The sequence below is a fragment of the Pempheris klunzingeri genome, chromosome 20, assembly GCF_042242105.1.
Source record: "Pempheris klunzingeri isolate RE-2024b chromosome 20, fPemKlu1.hap1, whole genome shotgun sequence".
Lineage (NCBI taxonomy): Eukaryota > Metazoa > Chordata > Actinopteri > Acropomatiformes > Pempheridae > Pempheris > Pempheris klunzingeri.
The window spans coordinates 3,281,846-3,301,258 of record NC_092031.1 but is presented as its reverse complement, the minus strand read 5'-3'; the positions used below and the strand labels follow the sequence as shown (position 1 = coordinate 3,301,258).

The 19,413-nt window shown below is 43.1% G+C and overlaps 1 protein-coding gene across 7 annotated transcripts; it reads left to right on the top strand.

Moving 5' to 3' along the window:
• The first annotated feature begins 2,245 nt into the window (after positions 1-2,245).
• fbrs (fibrosin) lies at positions 2,246-18,988 on the top strand. 7 transcript variants are annotated; one of them, XM_070851492.1, is made up of 18 exons: positions 2,246-4,071; positions 6,298-6,471; positions 6,830-6,856; positions 6,991-7,020; positions 7,221-7,269; positions 7,886-8,228; positions 8,337-8,566; positions 8,981-9,261; positions 9,392-9,436; positions 9,644-9,742; positions 10,228-10,311; positions 10,525-10,563; positions 11,030-11,101; positions 11,264-11,417; positions 11,737-11,817; positions 12,106-12,189; positions 15,532-15,748; positions 15,919-18,988. In XM_070851492.1, the coding sequence occupies exons 1-18, from the start codon at positions 3,769-3,771 to the stop codon at positions 17,534-17,536; spliced, it is 3,930 nt and encodes a 1,309-aa protein (XP_070707593.1). In that variant the 5' UTR covers positions 2,246-3,768; the 3' UTR covers positions 17,537-18,988. The 7 variants fall into 7 exon arrangements, with proteins under 7 accessions (XP_070707593.1, XP_070707596.1, XP_070707595.1 ...); XM_070851495.1 differs by having other exon boundaries at positions 8,334-8,566; positions 9,017-9,261; XM_070851494.1 differs by having other exon boundaries at positions 8,334-8,566; positions 10,243-10,311.
• The last annotated feature ends 425 nt before the right edge of the window (positions 18,989-19,413 follow it).

The window sequence follows — 19,413 nt, the reverse complement described above, 5'->3', positions numbered from 1 at the left end:
GTTGAATGAATATAGAGCATGTGAATTTTATTTGTGGCCAATCAAAAACAGCTTGGTTTGGGTGTGAATTGAGGATTCATGAGCTCAGCATTTCTAAAATCCTGGATATGAACCTGAACACTGGGTGGTTTAAGGCTTTGGGTGTTTGCAGTCTTTTGATTTGCTCAGTCTGTGTATTGTGCATGAGCTCTGCTATTTACATGGTAAGGTTAAACGTATGTGGACGCGTGAACATGTCAGCATCCCATTTCAAAGCCGTGGGAGTTTATCTGCTGCTATAACAGCCTCCACTCTTCTGGTTTCAAGGTTTCCACCAAATTTTGGAATGTGGCTGCAGGGATTTGCTCCCATTCAGCCAAAAGAAGACCAGATTCCGCTCAGTGAGGTCCAGCACTGCCTACAGTTGGCATTCCAGTTCATCCCAAAGTAATTAGATGTGGTGGAGGTCACAAATCTGTGCTGGCCAGTCAGGTTGTTCCACGCCAAACTGGAAAAAAACATTTATTTATGCAGCAAACTTTGTGCAGGACAGCGTTGTCGTGTTCAAACAGGAGAAGGTACAAACTCAAACTGCTGCCACACTGTTGGAATGGAGCAACAACATACCTTGACCTATTGCACAAGAAGATTTCCATCACTGGTTACTTCCTCAATTTGACCTTTTGTCTGAGTTAACAAAAGAAGTTGTGATCTTTGCATGATTTTTTTTTTTACACCAAAATAGGTTCCTGACAACACAACCAACCTCTACACTTTTCAGAAGGAACTTTGTAAATCCTTCCTGCCTGCTGCTGAACTCATGTACAATATCTTATCCTCCTTCTGTGCAATACTGTTTTTCTGACTGGTGCAATAATTCATTACTCATCAGCCATTCTACTACAGTGCAGTCTCTTTGTTATATTTGTATACAGCCTAATGCATAGCTTTTTTATTCCATTTTATATTATATTATACTCATATACGCACCTGTTTAAACTTATCTTTGCACTGTTGTTCTTGTTCTCTGCTGCTGCAGATTTGCAAATTTCCCCAATGTGAGATGAATAAATACACCCTAGGTGTAAGAAGGAGCGCTTCCACAGGTCTTTCATTCTGACTGCAGTCAGACTGTACAATGCTGCATTATAGTCTGCTGCACCAACTACAATCACTACTGAATGCACTTTATTATCACTTATTACTCAACCAATCAACTGTGCAATAATCCATAGAATGTTTCCATCCCATCCCACCCTGTTGTTGTTTCTCTTATAATTATTGTATTACTTGTGTATATAATGTTTCTTTTCGTATATATAAGGTTTTTCTGTATATATTGTGTTTATTTAATTTTCTCTTTCTTTAACTGTGTGCTTTATGTCTGTCCTTTGAGCTGCAATAAGAGCGAACTTTTATCTTATCTTAAAGGTTTATCTTATCTTATCTTATCTGATATAGTGCAAGTTGGACAAACAATAATGCTAATTTCGCAAAGCCCTTGGTTGTTCCTGTAATTTTGAATTCTGACTTTATTGTCAACTCTGAGAATCAGAATTCTGAGTTTAAAGTCAGACTTTTGAGTTTGAAGTCAGAGTTCTGAGAATAAAGTCTGTATTCTGAGTTTGAAGTCAGACTTCTGAGAATAAAGTCTGTATTCTGAGTTTGAAGTCAGAGTTCTGAGAATAAAGTCTGTATTCTGAGAATAAAGTCTGTATTCTGAGAATAAAGTCTGTATTCTGAGTTTGAAGTCAGAGTTCTGAGAATAAAGTCTGTATTCTGAGTTTGAAGTCAGAGTTCTGAGAATAAAGTCTGTATTCTGAGAATAAAGTCTGTATTCTGAGAATAAAGTCTGTATTCTGAGTTTGAAGTCAGAATTGTAAGATTCTGAATTCTGAGTATGACGTCAGAATTCTGAGTATGACGTCAGAATTCTGTCTTTCAGTCAGAATTCTCAGAATTAGAATTCTGATTTTAAAGTCAGAATTCTGAGTCTGAACTCAGAATTCCAAGAACTCTAAGAATCAGAATTCAGAGTTCAAAGTCAGAATTGTGATAGTAAAGTCTGTGTTCTGTCTTTAAGTCACAATTCTGAGAATAAATGTAGAATTTTTAAGTCTTAAACTTTTAAAGCCGTCTGTCGCGTGGAAAGCCGACAGTCACGGAGAGAATTAGCTCCACACACTCTTGCATCCACCTGGTGGCAGTATGCACAAGCAGCGCTGCAGACAGGCCAGTGTGGACACTGAGGAAGAAGAGTGGCGCACACAATGCACTGCACGGCTGACAAGGGTTGTGTCTCTCAGATTTTCACGATAAATTTCCAATTCAGTGGAAACTTGTGAAGGGGAAGCAGCGGAGCCGTTCTCCTTCCCTCCTGACAGACATCCACTGTGGATTTAGTGAGAATAAGAACCCGTTCAACGGAAACGTCGGAGAGTGGTCCAACTAATCCTAAACATTGGATTACACACAGTGAAGGCTGCATGAAGGAGCTGCCCAGCCCAACGGGGGCTTGGCCGACACCCTCGTTTATGGAAATCGACACCGAGGCTTTGATATTTGGGCCTTGATTTTTTTTTTCTTTATGATGGAGGTGGAACTAAACAAGAGTTGTGTGTAAAAGAAACGAGATATTATTATTCTGTGGACGATTGGTTGCTAAAAGAGCGCTCGTATTCTTCCTGTTTCCTAAAAAAAAAAAAAAAAAAAAAAAAAATCCTTGCTTGTGGCTTTAGCTGGCTAACAGCTGGATCGGCTAACGCTAGCTAGCCCGAGTGCTAACGTTACGTCTTTCTTTTGATGTGATGCGAATTCAACCATTACCATCGGCCATCTACGTTTCGGCAGCAGGAAATCTGCTCTTTTGGATGCGGAACATTAGTTAGCTTCATAGTAAACTGTCCGGCTTGTCAGTCGTTACCGACACGTTTTAAGAATATAGTTTTATTCTTAGGTTGTTGGCTAGATATATTGTACTGTATTGAGTTAGCCGTGTACATGCTAGCTAAAGCTAATTGGCTGGAGTCAACACTGACCTAACGTTAGCTAGCATTAGCATTAACTACTTTAGCTCAACGGGACCTTTTACTCCTTTAAATTGGGGAGTAATTCACAGCAGGTGTCAACAGTAATACTTTTAATACACATTAGCGCGACATCATGTCACGGCCGCCGCTGTGTTAACGTCGGATATCTGGGTTATTGGCCTTGCTAGCTAGCTAACCGTATAATTTTGCTAACAGGCAAATAAATTTGTCAGCGTGTGCAGAATTTTGGGAAATCCTGGATGTAAGAGCTGTATTGAGCAATGCCATCGTTGACGTGGTTTTCATTTTTGGATTATATCTAGAGGCGTCTTGGCCTGCTTTGTCAGTAACACAGCCAGACTTGTCTTTTTTTGTTTACATGCGTATAACTTGTGCGGTTGTCGGGCTGGTTTTCCTGCTAGCTAGCTAGTGTTAGCCGTCTGCGAGACACAGCCTGCTATGTCCTGACATTTGTGAGTGTCGTGGATGTTTTAAATTCCCATGTGGGTCTAAGTTTGCGTTCAGATTAATTGAAATGACACTAAAATTTCGCCGAAAGAAAGGCACTGATGCCAATAGACTGTTGTCAAAGGACGGTAAATAATAGCCACTGGTTCCATTAACGCCATTTTAACAGAGGCTCCCTGCGAGGGCCTGTGTGGTGGTGTTTTATTTGCGGTTCGGTGCCTTCCACCGGACCGGGACTTAAATAAAGTGCCTTTGGTCTCACTGGAGTTACAAAAGGAGGTGCTGTGTGAACATGGAGGGCCCGAGCCGAAGCACTGGATTCAGGCAGAGCCGACGGTCCCGTTCGCAGCGCGACAGGGAGCGGCGGAGGCGGCGAGTGGACCTGGCCGAGGAGCGGGCCACATCCCTGTCCTCGGGCTCCGAGAGGGAGGCTTGTGGGACGAACAGTGTCCTGGGTCCCGGTGGGAGAGAGTGCCGGCCCGGCTTTGGGAGACACAGGCCTCCGCGCCGGAGGAAGAGGGAGTCTGTGTCCTGCGAGGAAGACATCATCGATGGCTTCAGCATCGCGAGCTTCATCAGCTTGGAGGCACTGGAGGTAAATGCCTGCTCCACGTTTTTACACCAAGTTACCAGCTGTCATTCATCAAACAGCATCTATTTTTCCACATTACCATGAACAAGGTGGTGGGTCACTCTTTAATGCAGCGTGACATGCATTTGGCACACAACCATTTCCTCTTTGAATTGATCTGGGTGTGTGTGGAGCAGTAAAGGGCTGAAATCACCACTTTGAATGCTTGTTGCCTTCACTCTTCTCCATCACGTCAAATCATGCCTTCCTCCCTCCAGCTAAAGGTGTGGAAAGAAAAAAAGAAAAAAAAAAGAGGCTGAAAATTGAACTCCTCAACTCTGACACCATTCCTTGCACGGCGAAAGCAATCCTCTCAGGCCAACCCCTTAATGGGTTCTGGAGAGGCCTTAATTATTCATTTTCCTACTCTGCGAGGTGTTGATGAGCTGCTAAATGACTTCAGAAGAAAGTAAAAACTAATCCACAAGAAAAATAGGTATAATTAGAATATGCAACAGCAGAGATTGTGCTGTTTAAACACTTGGACCTGGACTCACCCAGTACTTTTGATTACTAACCACTCAGGTCTGTTTATCAAGTCAGGCAGGACATTGGTTAGTTGATGTGAAGTTTCCACAATGCTTGTAGATATTAAACACATCATATGTACATGATTATTTGCATTATGACATGAAACATAATATGTAATCACATGTTATGTGGTTTTTTTTGCATGTAGCTTCTGCAACAAGACAGGAAACCAAGTTATTTGTCAGGTTATGTTACAAAAATGTCTATTTACAAGCACGCACACACATACAGTCACCCTATTCTCTTGGGTAACTTGATTTTACAGTCAAATGTCCTGGTGAATTGCATGATTGATGGCTTGTTACTATCAGAAACCACTGATGCAAAAGCAGTAAGAACACCAACAACAAAATAATTACAGCATATTCTGGAGGAATGTGGCAATTTCCTTTCTGAGTTTAGACATTTCCTGCCTGAAATTATTAACAATAATAGCTGCCTGTTGTTATTTTGTAAAAAGATCATTTAATTTAAAAAAAAATCTGTTCCACCAGTTGGACAGCGGAGCTGTGGCAACCTTAAAGTTGTGTTACTTTGCTTTCATTTATTCTTTATTCCAAATGCAGGTTTCTATATTAGGTCCTGTATTTTTCTAAAATGAGCAACATAAACTTCATAACTTTGAAGCATCCTGCTAAACCCATGTGGAAATCAGTACTATGGCGATATATGGCAGTTTTTAGGTGGACATAGTCTTTTTTTTGTGTGTCTCACTACCAACAGGATTTAAAACTCTACAGAGTAGTTGTGGAATAAATGCAGCAGCAGCACTTTGTAATTCCCAGGTGTTATTTCATTAGATGGAAATGTCTTTATTTGGATCTGAATCACCTGAACGTTTTGCCTAATACAAACAATCTCTTTTCCCTGATGGTTAACTTGCCCTTTTTTTTTCTCGACAGTTCTCTTGGGGTTTGGAGAACCACTTTGTACTCAGGCTGTCTTTGCGCATTTGTCACTGGTTCCCCTACCTTTTTAGCCTGTGACCCTTTTTATAGCCAGGGAAAGCATACTCCACAACCCCTCATCACAGACTGGTTATGTCTGTGAGCAGTCAGATGACATTGTGATTTTCCTTTTTTGATTATTTAATTTTATTCTAATGTGTTTGTTTGTAAAAAAGAAAATATTTTGTGTCACAGAGATGCTTATATCCGTCCTTTTTAATTCTTTAATCATCTCACAAATGCTCAGATTTATCTTCTGATAAGTGGTCAGAATGATGGGAACCTTTTACACACTGCAATAAAATCTAAGACTAATGTGTGTGTGTTGATTAAACTCTACACTTGTGTTTTGGGCTGTTAGTTCGGCCTGTATTGTTAAACAAGATGGACAAAATATTAGAATCACATTTTTAAAAACAAGTTCAATACAACGCCACCACAAAATACAACTTAAAACACACCATATAATTGTGTCTACACACAAACAGCTGAAGTAATAGTCTCGTGCAGGCTGCATTACATCATTCTGGTGTTTCTATTTTTGCGATCACTCAGATTAGAAACTATGCAGAAATGAGGTCTGTCAGGACATTAATCAGCATGTAGCAGACCGACGGTCTTCGCCCGCAGACATCCACATTCATGCTTATTGATAGACCCATAAACACTGATTTATTTTATTTTTTTTCTCTCTTCTCTCTCCCCTTATCAGATGGACTGCTCCATGAAGCCCAGTCAGCGCACTGATATGCTGGGAAGGAGGAACAAGGGGAAGAGAGGGCCAGAGGAGAATGGCGGAGGGCCGCTGACGGAGCCGGAGGAAGGAGCCCCGCACAGCTACTCCAGCAGCTGTTGGAAGAGTAGAAATAAGAGAAGAAGGATAGAGGTGATTAGCCGAGTTCAGACTCTACTGCGCTTAAATGTTTTTTTTGGATTCACCTTCATCTTGTCATGTGAGACGTTGAGCTAATACTTAATCAAATAGTTGTGTTTACATGTCTGTAATGCTGCTGGCCTGTGTGTTCTACCATTGAAATAACTTTGGTAAAACTGGTTTACAACATGCGGCTCATTGAAAGGCATCTTTGTTAATGAAACAGTACACGGTAACTCCTCACAACCAGGAAAAAGAGTTTTATTTAAACATATTTTGCATTTTTAAAGTAAATTATTTACATATTTTTTCCATTTAGCCTGTTTTTAAGACCACTGGAGCTAATACTATAAATTCCTTTCTCTTCTAGGGCCACCCTTTGGAGACCGGCTACATTGTAAGTTTCTTTTCTGATTGTAGTTGAATGAATTGATGTCCTGCAACACAGTGCAGCATTTCTGCCAACTGCTCTGTTGCCTGAAATATTCTAATTGATGCAAATCTGAATGTTTGTCTTGTTTTCCCTGTCAGTGTGACACTGAGAGCGATACAGGAGACAAGGTGTGTACTGCTCATTTGTTATCTTATCAATAGTACAAGATTGACTCAGTTTCTCAAGGATGTTTCTATTAATTTGTTGTGCCGTGTAGTAAACGGTCATACATGATGTCATCTTAATATGATATAATATCTGCTGATTTACGTGCTCACTTTTGTCGAGTACAGATGAAATTATATCTTTGTTTCGCATCTTCCTCCAGGCCTCCGACAATGACATGGACCCAGTCTTCACAGTCAGTACTAGGAAAGGTACGAGACAATCAATACTGCTGGTCCACTTTTTTTCTGCCACTTTGTGTTCATGAAACGGTGAACTGATGTGTCAGCTAACGGGCCCTCACAAGCCTAAATTTAGATCTTAACAGAAAATTATTAAAGGAGCTTCATTCTTGTGTCATCACAGTTTAATTCAGTTATTATCTGCAAATACTAAAGGATCAGAATACGCAGTGTTCACTGATGTGATATGACATGAAAGATCAGTTGTTTGGTATTCAATGGTGGGGGTTTAGCTGATAATAAACTTTTTGTGATCCGACATTTTCTGGGAATTTGGTTTTGGTCACTTTTTGCTAAATGTATTTAGATTTGTTAAGGCCTGTAGCTGAAAGCACTGTTTCACACTTTGGGTTTGTTCTCCCTCTCTGTATGTGTTGCACGTCACTCTGTACTGTTATAGTGTTTTTAATTTATTTTTGTCCCTGGAGGGTGATTGGTTAGCAAGACACTGTACAAGTCACAAAAGAACATACAGCTGCACGTAAAGGGGAAGTGCCCTGAGTGCAGTGGGCTAGAAGTCCAACAACAGTTGTCACTGGTGTCTGACTTTAACACTATGCAGGCTGACTGATGTTCTCCTCTTTAGTTGTGGAGCCTGCCCCCTCAAACATGGGCACGTCCATGGGCAAAAGCTGCACGACTCTACCGGCCGGTTGCGGCGCCGTCTCGCGGTTGATGGTGACCCCGAGAGTCTCTGGCTTGGAGCGAAGTCAGGAGAAAAGCTTGGAGCCGCATTTCCCAGAGCCTGTTTCTTCTTCTACCTCTTCTGCCACCTTCTCCTGCATGCCTTCCGAGTCTCCGGTCATCACCTCGGGCACAGTACCCCGCCCGTTCAGCGGTAACGGCAACCGCCACAACGGCAGCCCCCCACTCTCCAAACCCAAATCCTTCCTCACTTTGCCTGGAAGATCTCACTCCATCTACAACAGGTATGTAAAATTTGAGTATCTTTATTCTTTAATCTTACAACTTGTTCAGTGAATGCTTCTATAAATTCCAAAGTGATTCATTATCTTTGCTGTGTTTCCTCTCAGGAGCAACACCCCAGTCAAACCTCCCTCATCTGCTTCATCTGTTGCGTCTTCCTCATCCATGTGCCCTCCGACTCCCTCCAGCAGTGTTTCGCTGCCCTACATCAGGAGCTCAGGATCCTCAGGGCCTCTCCGACCCCCATCCCGAGCCAGCTCTGGGGCCCTGTTCACGTCCTCACCTGGCCTGCCTCCTCCTCCACCTCTGCTACAAGGTCCTTCCCACTCAACAGCAGCAGGTACAGTCATCAGGACTGCTACTTTTCACTGCTGTTACAGTTTGTTCATTTGTTTCAGCTGTTCACAGGAACACTATGACTAATATGTTACTAAAATAAACCAAACCCAGACTTCCTCTGGCGGTTGTCTGGGTTCGTCTGGGTGTGTTGAGGAAGTTTTATTTGATGAATTAAGGTATAATCACATCAGCACTGCAAGCATTGCATTCCTTGTGTAAAGCAGAGGGTGCGTGCTGTATGTGCTGGATTGGATCAAATGTTTTATTTTTGCATCTATTGAATGAATTCTAGCAAGTTAAAAGAATGCACTGTGATGTTCCTGTACTTGCATTCAAGAGCCAATCAGTGGTATAATTGTGATCTGAACGTTTTATTTCGAATCAGTCACCTTATTTTTGACACCTTCCTCTTTAGACCAGGAAATGAACTCCCACTTCTTGAATTCACAAGAGCGCGAGGGCAGACGCAGCGTCCCAGGGGCTGAAAATAATGCAGCAGCCGTGGGCCGCTCCACTCCGGGCGGTCCATCAGCATCGAGCTCCGCACCGGGTTCATCAGGCCGGACGTCTCAGAACCAGCCGAGCATCCAACCCCTGGCCTTCCAGTTCCATCAGCACAACCACCAGCACCAACACACGCACACACACCAACACTTCACGCCCTTCCTGCACCCCACAGCTACCGCACCGCCTCTGGTGAGATGCTCTCTGCTGTTTTGCTGAACATCTGTGTTGTACTTGAAATTCCAGTGTGGCTGGAATGCTGACCATATTAATTTTTTTTTTTTTTAGATGTTTTAACCTGTGCACTGCTTTTGTCTTTTAGTTCGATAAGTATCCGGCCAAAATGGACGGTCTGTACCGACACCCTGTGAGTACTTTGTATAATCTTATTGATTATGTGGGTGATGGTCATTTACAGATTACGTAATAAAACTGAGAATACATTTCTGCTGTTTTATGACCTTAAACAGTTGAAACAGCAAGATTTAAAATGTGCAAAAGGGCACTGATTTAATTAAGTTGTTCTTCTGTTAAATGGTTACTAATCTACGTATGTGTGTCTGTGTCGTGGTAGTTCTTCCCACAATACCCGCCGCCCTCAGTGCCGAGTATCCAGCCTGTGATTCCTCCCACTGGGCCTTTCAGCTCCTTGCAAGGAGCATTTCAGCCAAAGGTGAGAAAAACTCTCATTACATCTTTGCATTATTACTTATTCCTGGGCGCCCACTAGACATCATGTTTGTCACAAGACATCTCACATTACCTGGTGTCATTGTGTCAACACCGACCAGAGAGAGCACTCATTAGATCATTCACACTATGAGTTCCTCAAATGAAAACATGAGGCATGTCTGAGGACAATTAAGACTTCACAGACAGTGTTACAAGCACTGGAGGGTAATTTATTGAGGAGCACTGACCCTCTCGCAGCAAGGGCACCACAAGGCTTCATAATGACTCTACCTTTGTAAACTTGAGTCTCCTTTTACTTCTTAAATAATGTTTTACAAATCTGTTGTGATCTAGTCGGCGCTTTGCCCTACCAGCTTCATTCACAGTGAGAACACATGAAAAAGAAGAGACTAATGTTGGATGTTAATCAGCTGTAGACCTGTAGATCAGTAGCTTGTGCCTGATGTTTTGTGCTGTGTGTGACAGCCTCTTGTCCCTCAGGGAACGGGTCCTGATATAACTGCGCGACTTCGGGTTGTGCCTCACCACCTGCAACCCAAAGACCCCAGGGTAAGGACAACACGCGTACATAGAACCTGAAGTTCAGCATAATTACCCTGGAGATCCTTTTGTTTGCATAAAACTTTAGATGCCAACAGCCAATTTAGGTTAGGATGTGCTGCAACATGGGCCTAGTCAGTGCAGTAAAGGGTGCAAAACTATTCCTGATAAAGAGTGAGAGATGTCGATTAAAAGTGGTGTCACACTTCTGTTCTCTTGTAGCTAACTGATCCATTTGGGACATCGTTGAAAATCAGTAATGTAAGCAAAAACAGATGTTTCTGAATCCCTTGGCTCCTTAAAACCTTCAGCCTTTTTTTTTACTTTCTCACTGCTTCAATCACTCTTTGCACTAATCTCACTTGTAATCCTGACTGCTACTGGTCTACTCTCTGCCCTTGCACACCCAGTTAGATATTTCAGACCCCGAAATTACCCAGCGTATAATGTCTGTGGTTGTTCTTTCCCCCGTGATCTTCTTGTATCCTTGCTTATGCATTTTTCACTGACTTTTCTTTTTTGTCTATACCCAAACTTACACTGAGCTGTAGCGAGTAACCTTATCTCCAGCTGGAAAACCCCATTCTTGTGTGGAGGCTAGACAAGATATTTCTGAACAGGAAGAACATCTGACTCTGTGTGCAAAGGCTTTAAAGTTGTACATGCAAGATTCATGGAATAACTAAGTAAACGCCTGTGATTTTTTTTTTATTTTTATGCTGTGCAGAAACCAGGAAAATGGTGTGCTATGCATGTATACGTGGCCTGGATGATTCTAAGCCATCAGAAAAAAGTAAAGGTGCGTCTTCTTGAAATCACGTGTTGTAAATTAATTCCACTTTGTTGCCATATTGAGAGACTAAAATCATGAATAAATAAATGTGTTATGTCCCATTGAGATATTGTGAGTCTTGTGAGCCCTTTTAAATGCCTGATTAACTGTTCTGCACGTCCTTCTCAGCTGATGCAGGTTGATCCTCACAAGTTGGACTTCCGTAGTGACCTGCTGGCCCGTCTTCCTGGAGCTGGGGGAATGGGCCCCCTGGGGCCAATCGGAGGAGCCCTGCCTCCCACTCATGATCTGACTAGACCTCCCAGTCTGTTCTCAGCTGCAGGTGCCTGCCTAAAACGATTTTCGTCTTCCAAGAACAAATTTAAGCATTTGTGTAATGAGTAATGTGCTGCATGACTGAAAGATGGGTAGATTTAGTGTTTCTGCACACATCATTTTGACTAATTTCTTAAAGAACTCAAATTCCCCCTCTTACAACCTGTCATTATTTGCTTTTGGATTCGTCCTGTCCCCACGTCCCTGAGGTCTGACAGCTTTGCTATCTTGAGTCACAGCATGTAGTGTGTGAGTGGCTTGATGCACTTGATTTGATCACTTGTGACATTTTCTTTTTCCCCTTTACCACTACTTCTGTCCCTCAGGGCCAGTCAATCCGTCCTCAGCTCCTTTCATCTCTCCATCAACGCCCCACTCCTCTTTCCTTGCACCAACTGCACACTTGGGTAAGAGCATCTTGAAAAAAGACACATCTGTATGCCACTTGTGCACAACCAATGTCTGTCACTTTGATTCACCCACTCCAGATCCTACTCTGACCTTTACAGTCACTTGTATATTTATTGTTGGTAGTTTTTCCATAACAGTTACAACAGTAAAACCTTTATCACACAGTATCTTTGATCGTTGTGTCCACATTCTTACATTTCAGTAGTAGCAGCGTAGCTTAGAGCCTGTTCCATAAATGTTTGCATCAACAGTATTTCTGATCTTTATCTACGTTTGGATTTTAGATCCATACGGCCGATCGCCACCCTTCACCCCACTGGGGGCCCTTGGTTCTAGTGCCTTCGGAGGACTTGGCAGCCCAACACTGGGTCAGTCTTACAGTCTTCTCTACTCTTGAAACATGAGGCTTAAGCTTCATTTAACCGTCTGTGTTGAATCTGTGCCGAGCCTACGCCAAGCGGCCGACGCTTTTCTGTACTTGTGCGCAGGTTTTGTCTGAGTCGCTTTGCAGTCACACCGCCAAAACTGTAGTTAGCGGTGGGTTTTCTCTGCTGGTCTCTTCTGTCTTTCTATTTCTTCATAGATTTCAAACAGTGGTGCTGAATCTGAGTGTATTTGGAGCTAAATACACTTACTGAAATTACTGCAATAGAGAATCAGAATCATAAAATACTTTATTCCCCAGGGGGAAATTTGGGCATTACAGTTGTGCTGATGCAGAGAAACGCAAGAAAAATATGGGACATACAATAAACAGAACATATACAGTAAATAAGAATAAAGAAATTTAATGATATAAAAAAAGATATAAAATGCTGATTATTGCACAGATGGGTTATTGAACGCAGAGAATTGCACAGTTAGATAATTGCATATTATCATAATGTACAGAAAAGCTAAAAATCACTGGAGGAGATGGTGCGTTTGACCATTTAATTTTCTGGGCTTGCCTGGTCAGTGAGAGATACAGACACTCTGCTATGAAGCAGACCAACCACAGTTTTAGCGGCCTGCGTCACCGTGATGCGTAGTCACCCTTCTGGCGAGGTGCACGCCAGGCTGTGGTGGAGGGAACACGGCTATGGTGTACATTCAACGCGGAAGTCTGTCCTAATACATTAAAACATTGCAGGGGGCTCCGTTGGTGGTTAGTGGCTTCAGGTACTGACGAGACAATGAAATGCGATCCAGTTAAGTCCAGTTTGAGTGATAGACCTCAGATTAAACCTTATCAGACGGCAAAATACTGCACCGTGGTTTATAATACCAGGAGACAGGATTTTACAACTCAGCATAGAGGCGGTTATTTTATCTTCCTTTACAATAATCACGTGGTAAACGACAGTTCACCAGGATTACCTATACGTTTGCACGTCTCAGCTTTTTTGCCAGACAGCGCCCCCTGCGTTGACGTCCCGGCTGCATCACAAGACTGGCCTCATTCAAATTAATGAGAGGGCTACATTTTATTTATTTTTTTCTGCCTTGTGTAGATTTGTTGATGGTGTTGTGTACAGAGCTGGATGCAACCACGAGGAAGTACCTCTTAGCCACAACTCGACAAGGAAATGCTGTCTGGGAAAGCACAGAGAGGGAATTTTGTACTAAAGACTGTAACATCAAAAGATTCTTACTCTGTTTGTGTAACTCAGACTGCTGAAGCCTCATTAACGTCAGCTGACTGGACAGAACGCTGTGGAGTCCACATCTTTTACAGTATAATCACACTAGGAAGGTGTATCACGTCATGGCCAGTATGAACAGGAGGAATAACTATTGCAAACAATAAATCAACATATGCTGGACATATGAGCATTACGACAGACTTCAAAAATCCAAGTGTATCGTCTAAGTACCACAAGAGGGTCAGTGACTACAACTTGTCACTGATATAAGTGTGAAATACTTGGAACCTCTTAAAAGGTTTCCTTTGATTTAGTCGAAGGATAAAATGTGTGTGGGCGTAAAACAATTATTCCTCTCACCCACGTAGTGCATTATGTAATGTTTTTTAAATTTAAAATGCAGATTGGCACATTAACTGTGATCGGAGAAGATTTCCATACTCTGCTAATAAAAAAAAAAAAAAAAAAAAAACGATGATGAGCTTGTTGTGGCTTGTCGAGTCGCAGCGATCCTGGTAGATCTAATCTGTTCAAAACAGGTGGTGCACAGACGGCGATGCATTTAACACCAGGGTTATATTTTCATGCGCATGACCACGAGCTCAGTAGTGTCACACTTTGCTAGTTAATACATACTGTAAGGTTTCCTCAACTAATCTGACATGTTTGTTATAGAACTCTAACAATTAAATTGATTTAAAATGTTCCATTGAAGTCAAATTAACACTTTATTATTGTGTATTTAGCACTTAAACCTTTATCATAATCAGTATTTAAGAATAAATATGAATTAGTTACTTCCACTGTATATTTACATTCAGCAGCTAATTGCTAACATGTGCAAGCTGTAGTGGAAAACAGGAACTGAGATGGCTGCTTCCAGTGAAAGTGAACTTTCACACTGTTCTGTTCTCATGAGCAATTTATGACTGTAGCTGGTTATCTTCCTGTCATCCCATTGTTAACCGATAATTCACAGCGAACTAGAAAAAGGGAGAATAGATGTTATATATTGGGCGTTTCTTGCGACGGTGCTGTCATGCATGGTTTAATTGTAGGATGTGAATCAGCTTTTCGTGAGACCGTTAACAGCACAGTTTGTTTTTCCGAAGGAGTAACAGCTACAGTTTGTGAGGAACTGTGATCTGGTACTGACGTGAAGTCTACAGCCAATATACTGTGTATGCTTTTTGATGGTTACATTGAGAATATAAACATGTTTTTCTCCAAAAATGTTGCATACAAGAGCTTCATCTGAATATATACAGTTTAAAATTAACAAAATTACTTTTTAGAATCATATTAATTAGTAATTTAGCAAGACTGAATTATCCGACCAAGCACTCAGTGCAGTAACTTTTGCCTACTTTGTTATTCAGACATGAGTTGATTGGTAAGATAAAAGTTTTGAGAGTCAATATCCAGCCTTCTCTTCTCTTCTCTTCATGTTTCTCTCCCCTGTCTTATAGCACAGTTACAGCTCAGCTGTCGCTGTCAGAGTCATGCTGTGATTGTCAGCACTGGGCTTTGTCATTGATAGACAAGTACAAGGTTGGATGCGTCAATTTGAGCAGCTGTGAAGGCTGGAAGCCGTCCAACTAAAAGTCCAACATGAAAGCACAGATTCCTTTCTCTGGACTCAGAAAAAAAGTGATGGGTTATTGGAAGGTTTTTCCATTGTTTACTTGTGTCTAGTCAACTAGACTAAGTGGTTCGTTAAATGAGTGCTAAACCATTTACAGGGTGACAAGAGGTTTGATCATTTTGTCGAGGTCAGCCATTTGAAAACAACTTGTTTTGATCAAGAGTTCCTTTGTATGTGCTGTCAAAGTAGTTGTTTAATAGAGTAAAGCAAGTTTAGAGTTTTAACTTGAAATAACTGACTTGATGATCATGCTCACCAGGATAATATTGGATTACAAAACCAGGTGTGTAGCATGTGGAGCTCTTCCACAAGACTGCAATAGCAATTTATAAGAAAAATATTTAAGGGATAAAATGTGTTTACATCGCTTCTACCCATAAACCACTGCTCTGTTTTGTTTTGGTTTTCTGTCTGACAAAAGATGTGTTTTTGGTCCGCAGCGAGCTCCGTGTTTGGCCCTAAAGATTCACCAGCTAGTGTGGTTGGAGGCCTACCCAACCCCAACCACCATGACCCATGGAACCGTCTTCACGGTGGCCCATCTGGGTTCCCTGCTGGTCCCAGCTGGGCTAAAGGGCCAGACAAGCGGGACGAGAGGGATCGAGGGAAGGATGGAGAGAAGAGAGACATCCCCCACATCAAGGATGAAAAGGACAGGTGTGACATTCAGCTGATTTTTATGCTAGCTTTAATTTTAAAGGACTATTTTGGATGTTTTACAGTGAGAAAGTGGAAAAAATGGCAGAAAAACTAGTTGAAGCTTTACATGTAAGGATTGGTGTGGATGGTTTCCATAACGTAACTGTTGTGCACATTGTGTTTTGCAGAGACAATATGCTGTATGGCCGACAACCTGTGAGAATGTCTCCGGTTGCTCCCTCCTTCAAACCCCGCAGTAGCACCCCAGTCTCCCACATCAATGGCCACAGCAGTTCCCTGGGGGGGAGCAGTGGGCCGATTGAGGACCTGACACGCAGCTTAAATAGAGACAGAGACCGCGAGCGAGACAGAGATGGGGATAAGAGGCCGCTGCCGACGTTGTCTTCACGAGGACTGCCTGGTTCTTCGACTTTAGTAGCAGACAGGGACAGACCACGGTCTTCCTCATCTTCTGTGCTCACTACTCCCCCACCCTCCAACCGCTCAGCCCCATCTCCCTTGGACCTTTACCCCCGCTCACTGCCCCTGACAGCACACAACCTCCACAGCGAACCATTATACTCACAAAGAGACGGCAACCTGCCCTCTTCCTCCGCAGCATCTGCCTCTGTCACTTCTTTGTCTCAGGCCAAGAAGTCTGACCGGACCACAACGCCAGTCTCCAAACCTCCCCTGCTTCTCCCGCCGGTTAAAGTCAAAGAGGAGCGGAAAGAGGAGCCGGAGCATATCCCCATCACCCTGCCTCCCCCAGCACCCAACCACAGCTTCGACCGCCCCAACAGCCATCCACACCACCCTAATTCTGGTACCCCTTCCTCTTCCTCTTTATCTCTGACTCCCACTCCTGGTGTTCCCCTCATGTCAAACACTCCAAACCACCAACCACCATCCCACCAACACCAACACCAACACCTTTCCCTGCTGGACCGTTCCAGGGCCATTGAAGCATATCTGGGGAGCACAGGTGCTGCAGGGTTGGTAGTGGGTCATGGAGGAGAACGTTTCCACCACGGTCCAGGCCAAGGACCTCCGCAGGGTCCGCATAGCTTCACCTGGGACCCTTGGAGGGAGCTGGCGGCTCAGCAGCAACATCAGCATCGCAGGGAGGCTTTGGCACTTCGGTCAGACCCTCACCTAGCCCTGCGGTCCGATCCACATCTGGCCCGACTGCTCCAGCATCAGCGCCTTCTGGAGGCAGAGAGGGTTGCGGCTGTAGCAGCTGCAGCCGCAGCAGCCAACCCTCACCACCCTCCGTCGTCTACCTCTTCTGCCTCCACCTCTGCTATCCGCCAGGAGTTCGGCCTAATGGCCCATCACTTTGAACGCCCTCATCACCTCGGACCACCAGGAGGAGGACTGATGGATGAGGAGCAGCGTGCCCAGATCCTGAGGGAAGACTATGAGCGGGCTCGCTACTTTGGGATGCACCCACACCTCCCTCATGGCTCTCACCTCGCAAGCCCCTCTCATGCTGCTACTGCCGCTCACCTGGAGCAGCTCCACCCTGGCCTTCTCTCCCACTCGCTCCCCCACGGAGCCTCCCCTGCTTCCCAGCACCACGCTGGCCTCTATGCCCGTCTAAGCCAACTAAACCCGCACCACGTGCCCAACGGCATCCTGACAAAAACCCCTGCAGGCCTGGTGGGAGCTCTGGCAGTGGGGGCACCACCTCCACTCATTCCGTCCATCACCAGCCGGTCGTCCACACCTCCCCGCGGTTCTAGACTCGGAGGGCCAGGTGAGCTGGCACTGTACAGCGCCCACAAAGACGGAGAGTCCAGATAGTACAGGGACAACACTGGAGGAGATTAAGGGAAATGTCAGGATCACTGTGCTGCTCTCAACCTGCCCCCTTTTCCTCTTGCAGACTACTAAACCCTGCCCTCCCAGTCACCACAACCAGCCCCCCCCCCCAAGAAAGGGTAACCAAGACTGGCTGGAGGTGACGGTAGGAAGGGAAATGCAAGACTCGGAATAAGCGCAATGGTTCTATCAGTGCAATTTAAAGGTACATGGTTTCTGTGCATCCTTGGTGTATTTTTGTTTTCTACTGGCTGTTGGTTATTACGGTAGTCAATTTCGAAAGCTGTACGAAGGGGCAGAGGACAGCTTCTTTTCATTTTGTCAGGTGAATCATGATCCATGCTTTTAAGCGAGCCTTGTCCGGGTGGATTGGAAATGACTTCCAGAGGGATGTACACTGTGAAAACATGTCAAGGGTTCATCCTCAGCTTGGTTAACTCATGGGATATTATAAAGCCCTCCTCTACACAAATCAACCCTGATTAAGTATTGTGGGTGAGGGTCTTTAGAAAAAACCGTGGTAAAGTGGTGCTTTCTGTTCTGTCTTTGTGTCTTTTTTGTCATTGTGTAGAAAAGACAGATTACTGATGAGACCATTTCATGAAGAGCGGTAAGCATCGCGCCTCAGTTTCCTGCTTTACCCAAAAATCTAAACACAAACCCTCAACCTCACTGATAAGGAGATTCAACCTCTTTTTTTTTTTTTTTGTTTTTGTTTTTGGCTCATTTTTGTGTTTGTTTTCAACGGATGAATGGTGAAATGGACTGTGCTACACTGTGTGAGTTAACACAGTAATTTAGAGCTTCCTGTAACTGTTTCCCAGTCTCCTCTTGACTATATGTGCAGGACCAGATTATAGTAGTCTAGAGAAATTGCCTTTGTAATTATTATTCTTAACATTAATTATCTTCTATAATAATAAATATATTCACTGTTATGTTATTTGTCTTTGTTTTGGGTATCAACCAGTACTCTCTCCCCAGGAAGTAATCCGTTTCAAATCATGCAAAAGACAAAGCAGAAGGCTTTTGCCTCACAGGAAACATTTTGATGCTTGTGAACATTCAGCCGTATCCATTGCGACCTCTGGCCTCTTCGACGGATCTCACCTATGACTTTGTTGTGCTGAGAGGGGAGGTTTGCCTGTGTGTCGTTGGTTGTGTGTTATATCCATTTGGGACTTATGGGAGCCTTGTACATTGAACTGTCCAGTTGTTTCATCAACAAAAATAAGTTATATACATGGATAAGTGGGACATCTGCTGAAGAGCTAAAAAAAAAAAAATATATGTACTTGTGTCAAAAGACAACTAGACAGTGGCTATCATGAGAGGGAAAAGACTGGGTCGATTATTTTAATATGACCATTTTATACCTTTCAAACCCCTCCCCTAGAGACCACAAAGATTAATTATTAAATGAATTGTTGTTTACTCTGTTGTGTGGGTCTTTTGTTCTGAGTCTTAAGAACTATTATTTTCATTACAGAGCCAGTTATCAATTATTTTCTTGATTCATTGATCATGAAAAAGATATGGGCCAAAGTTGATGCATCAAAAATCATTGTTTTTTTTCCTAAAAAGCCCTGAAATACTCTGTGTATTAAAGAAGACAAAGAAACCAGCACATATTTACATTTTAAAAGCCACAAAAAGTCCCTTTTTTGCTAAAATAATTGACAAATTGTTTAATATTTTCATTCTTAATATCTCTTCACATATAATCTGGCAGATTATCATTGACACTTGTATTTCTCTTGGGATTTATTGAGTATTTACTATCCAAAAGACCCCCTGAAGGGACTGTCATAATAACATAGTATATATTTAAAGGGAGCGAGCAGGAAAAAACACTCTTT

Bases quoted from the DNA above. Each gene is read 5' to 3' on its own strand.
- fbrs (XM_070851490.1), top strand. From the start codon at position 3,769: ATGGAGGGCCCGAGCCGAAGCACTGGATTCAGGCAGAGCCGACGGTCC. The intron at 8,229-8,333 runs GTATGTAAAATT...GTTTCCTCTCAG, and splicing joins TCTCACTCCATCTACAACAG to GAGCAACACCCCAGTCAAAC. The intron at 9,262-9,391 runs GTGAGATGCTCT...TTTGTCTTTTAG, and splicing joins CAGCTACCGCACCGCCTCTG to TTCGATAAGTATCCGGCCAA.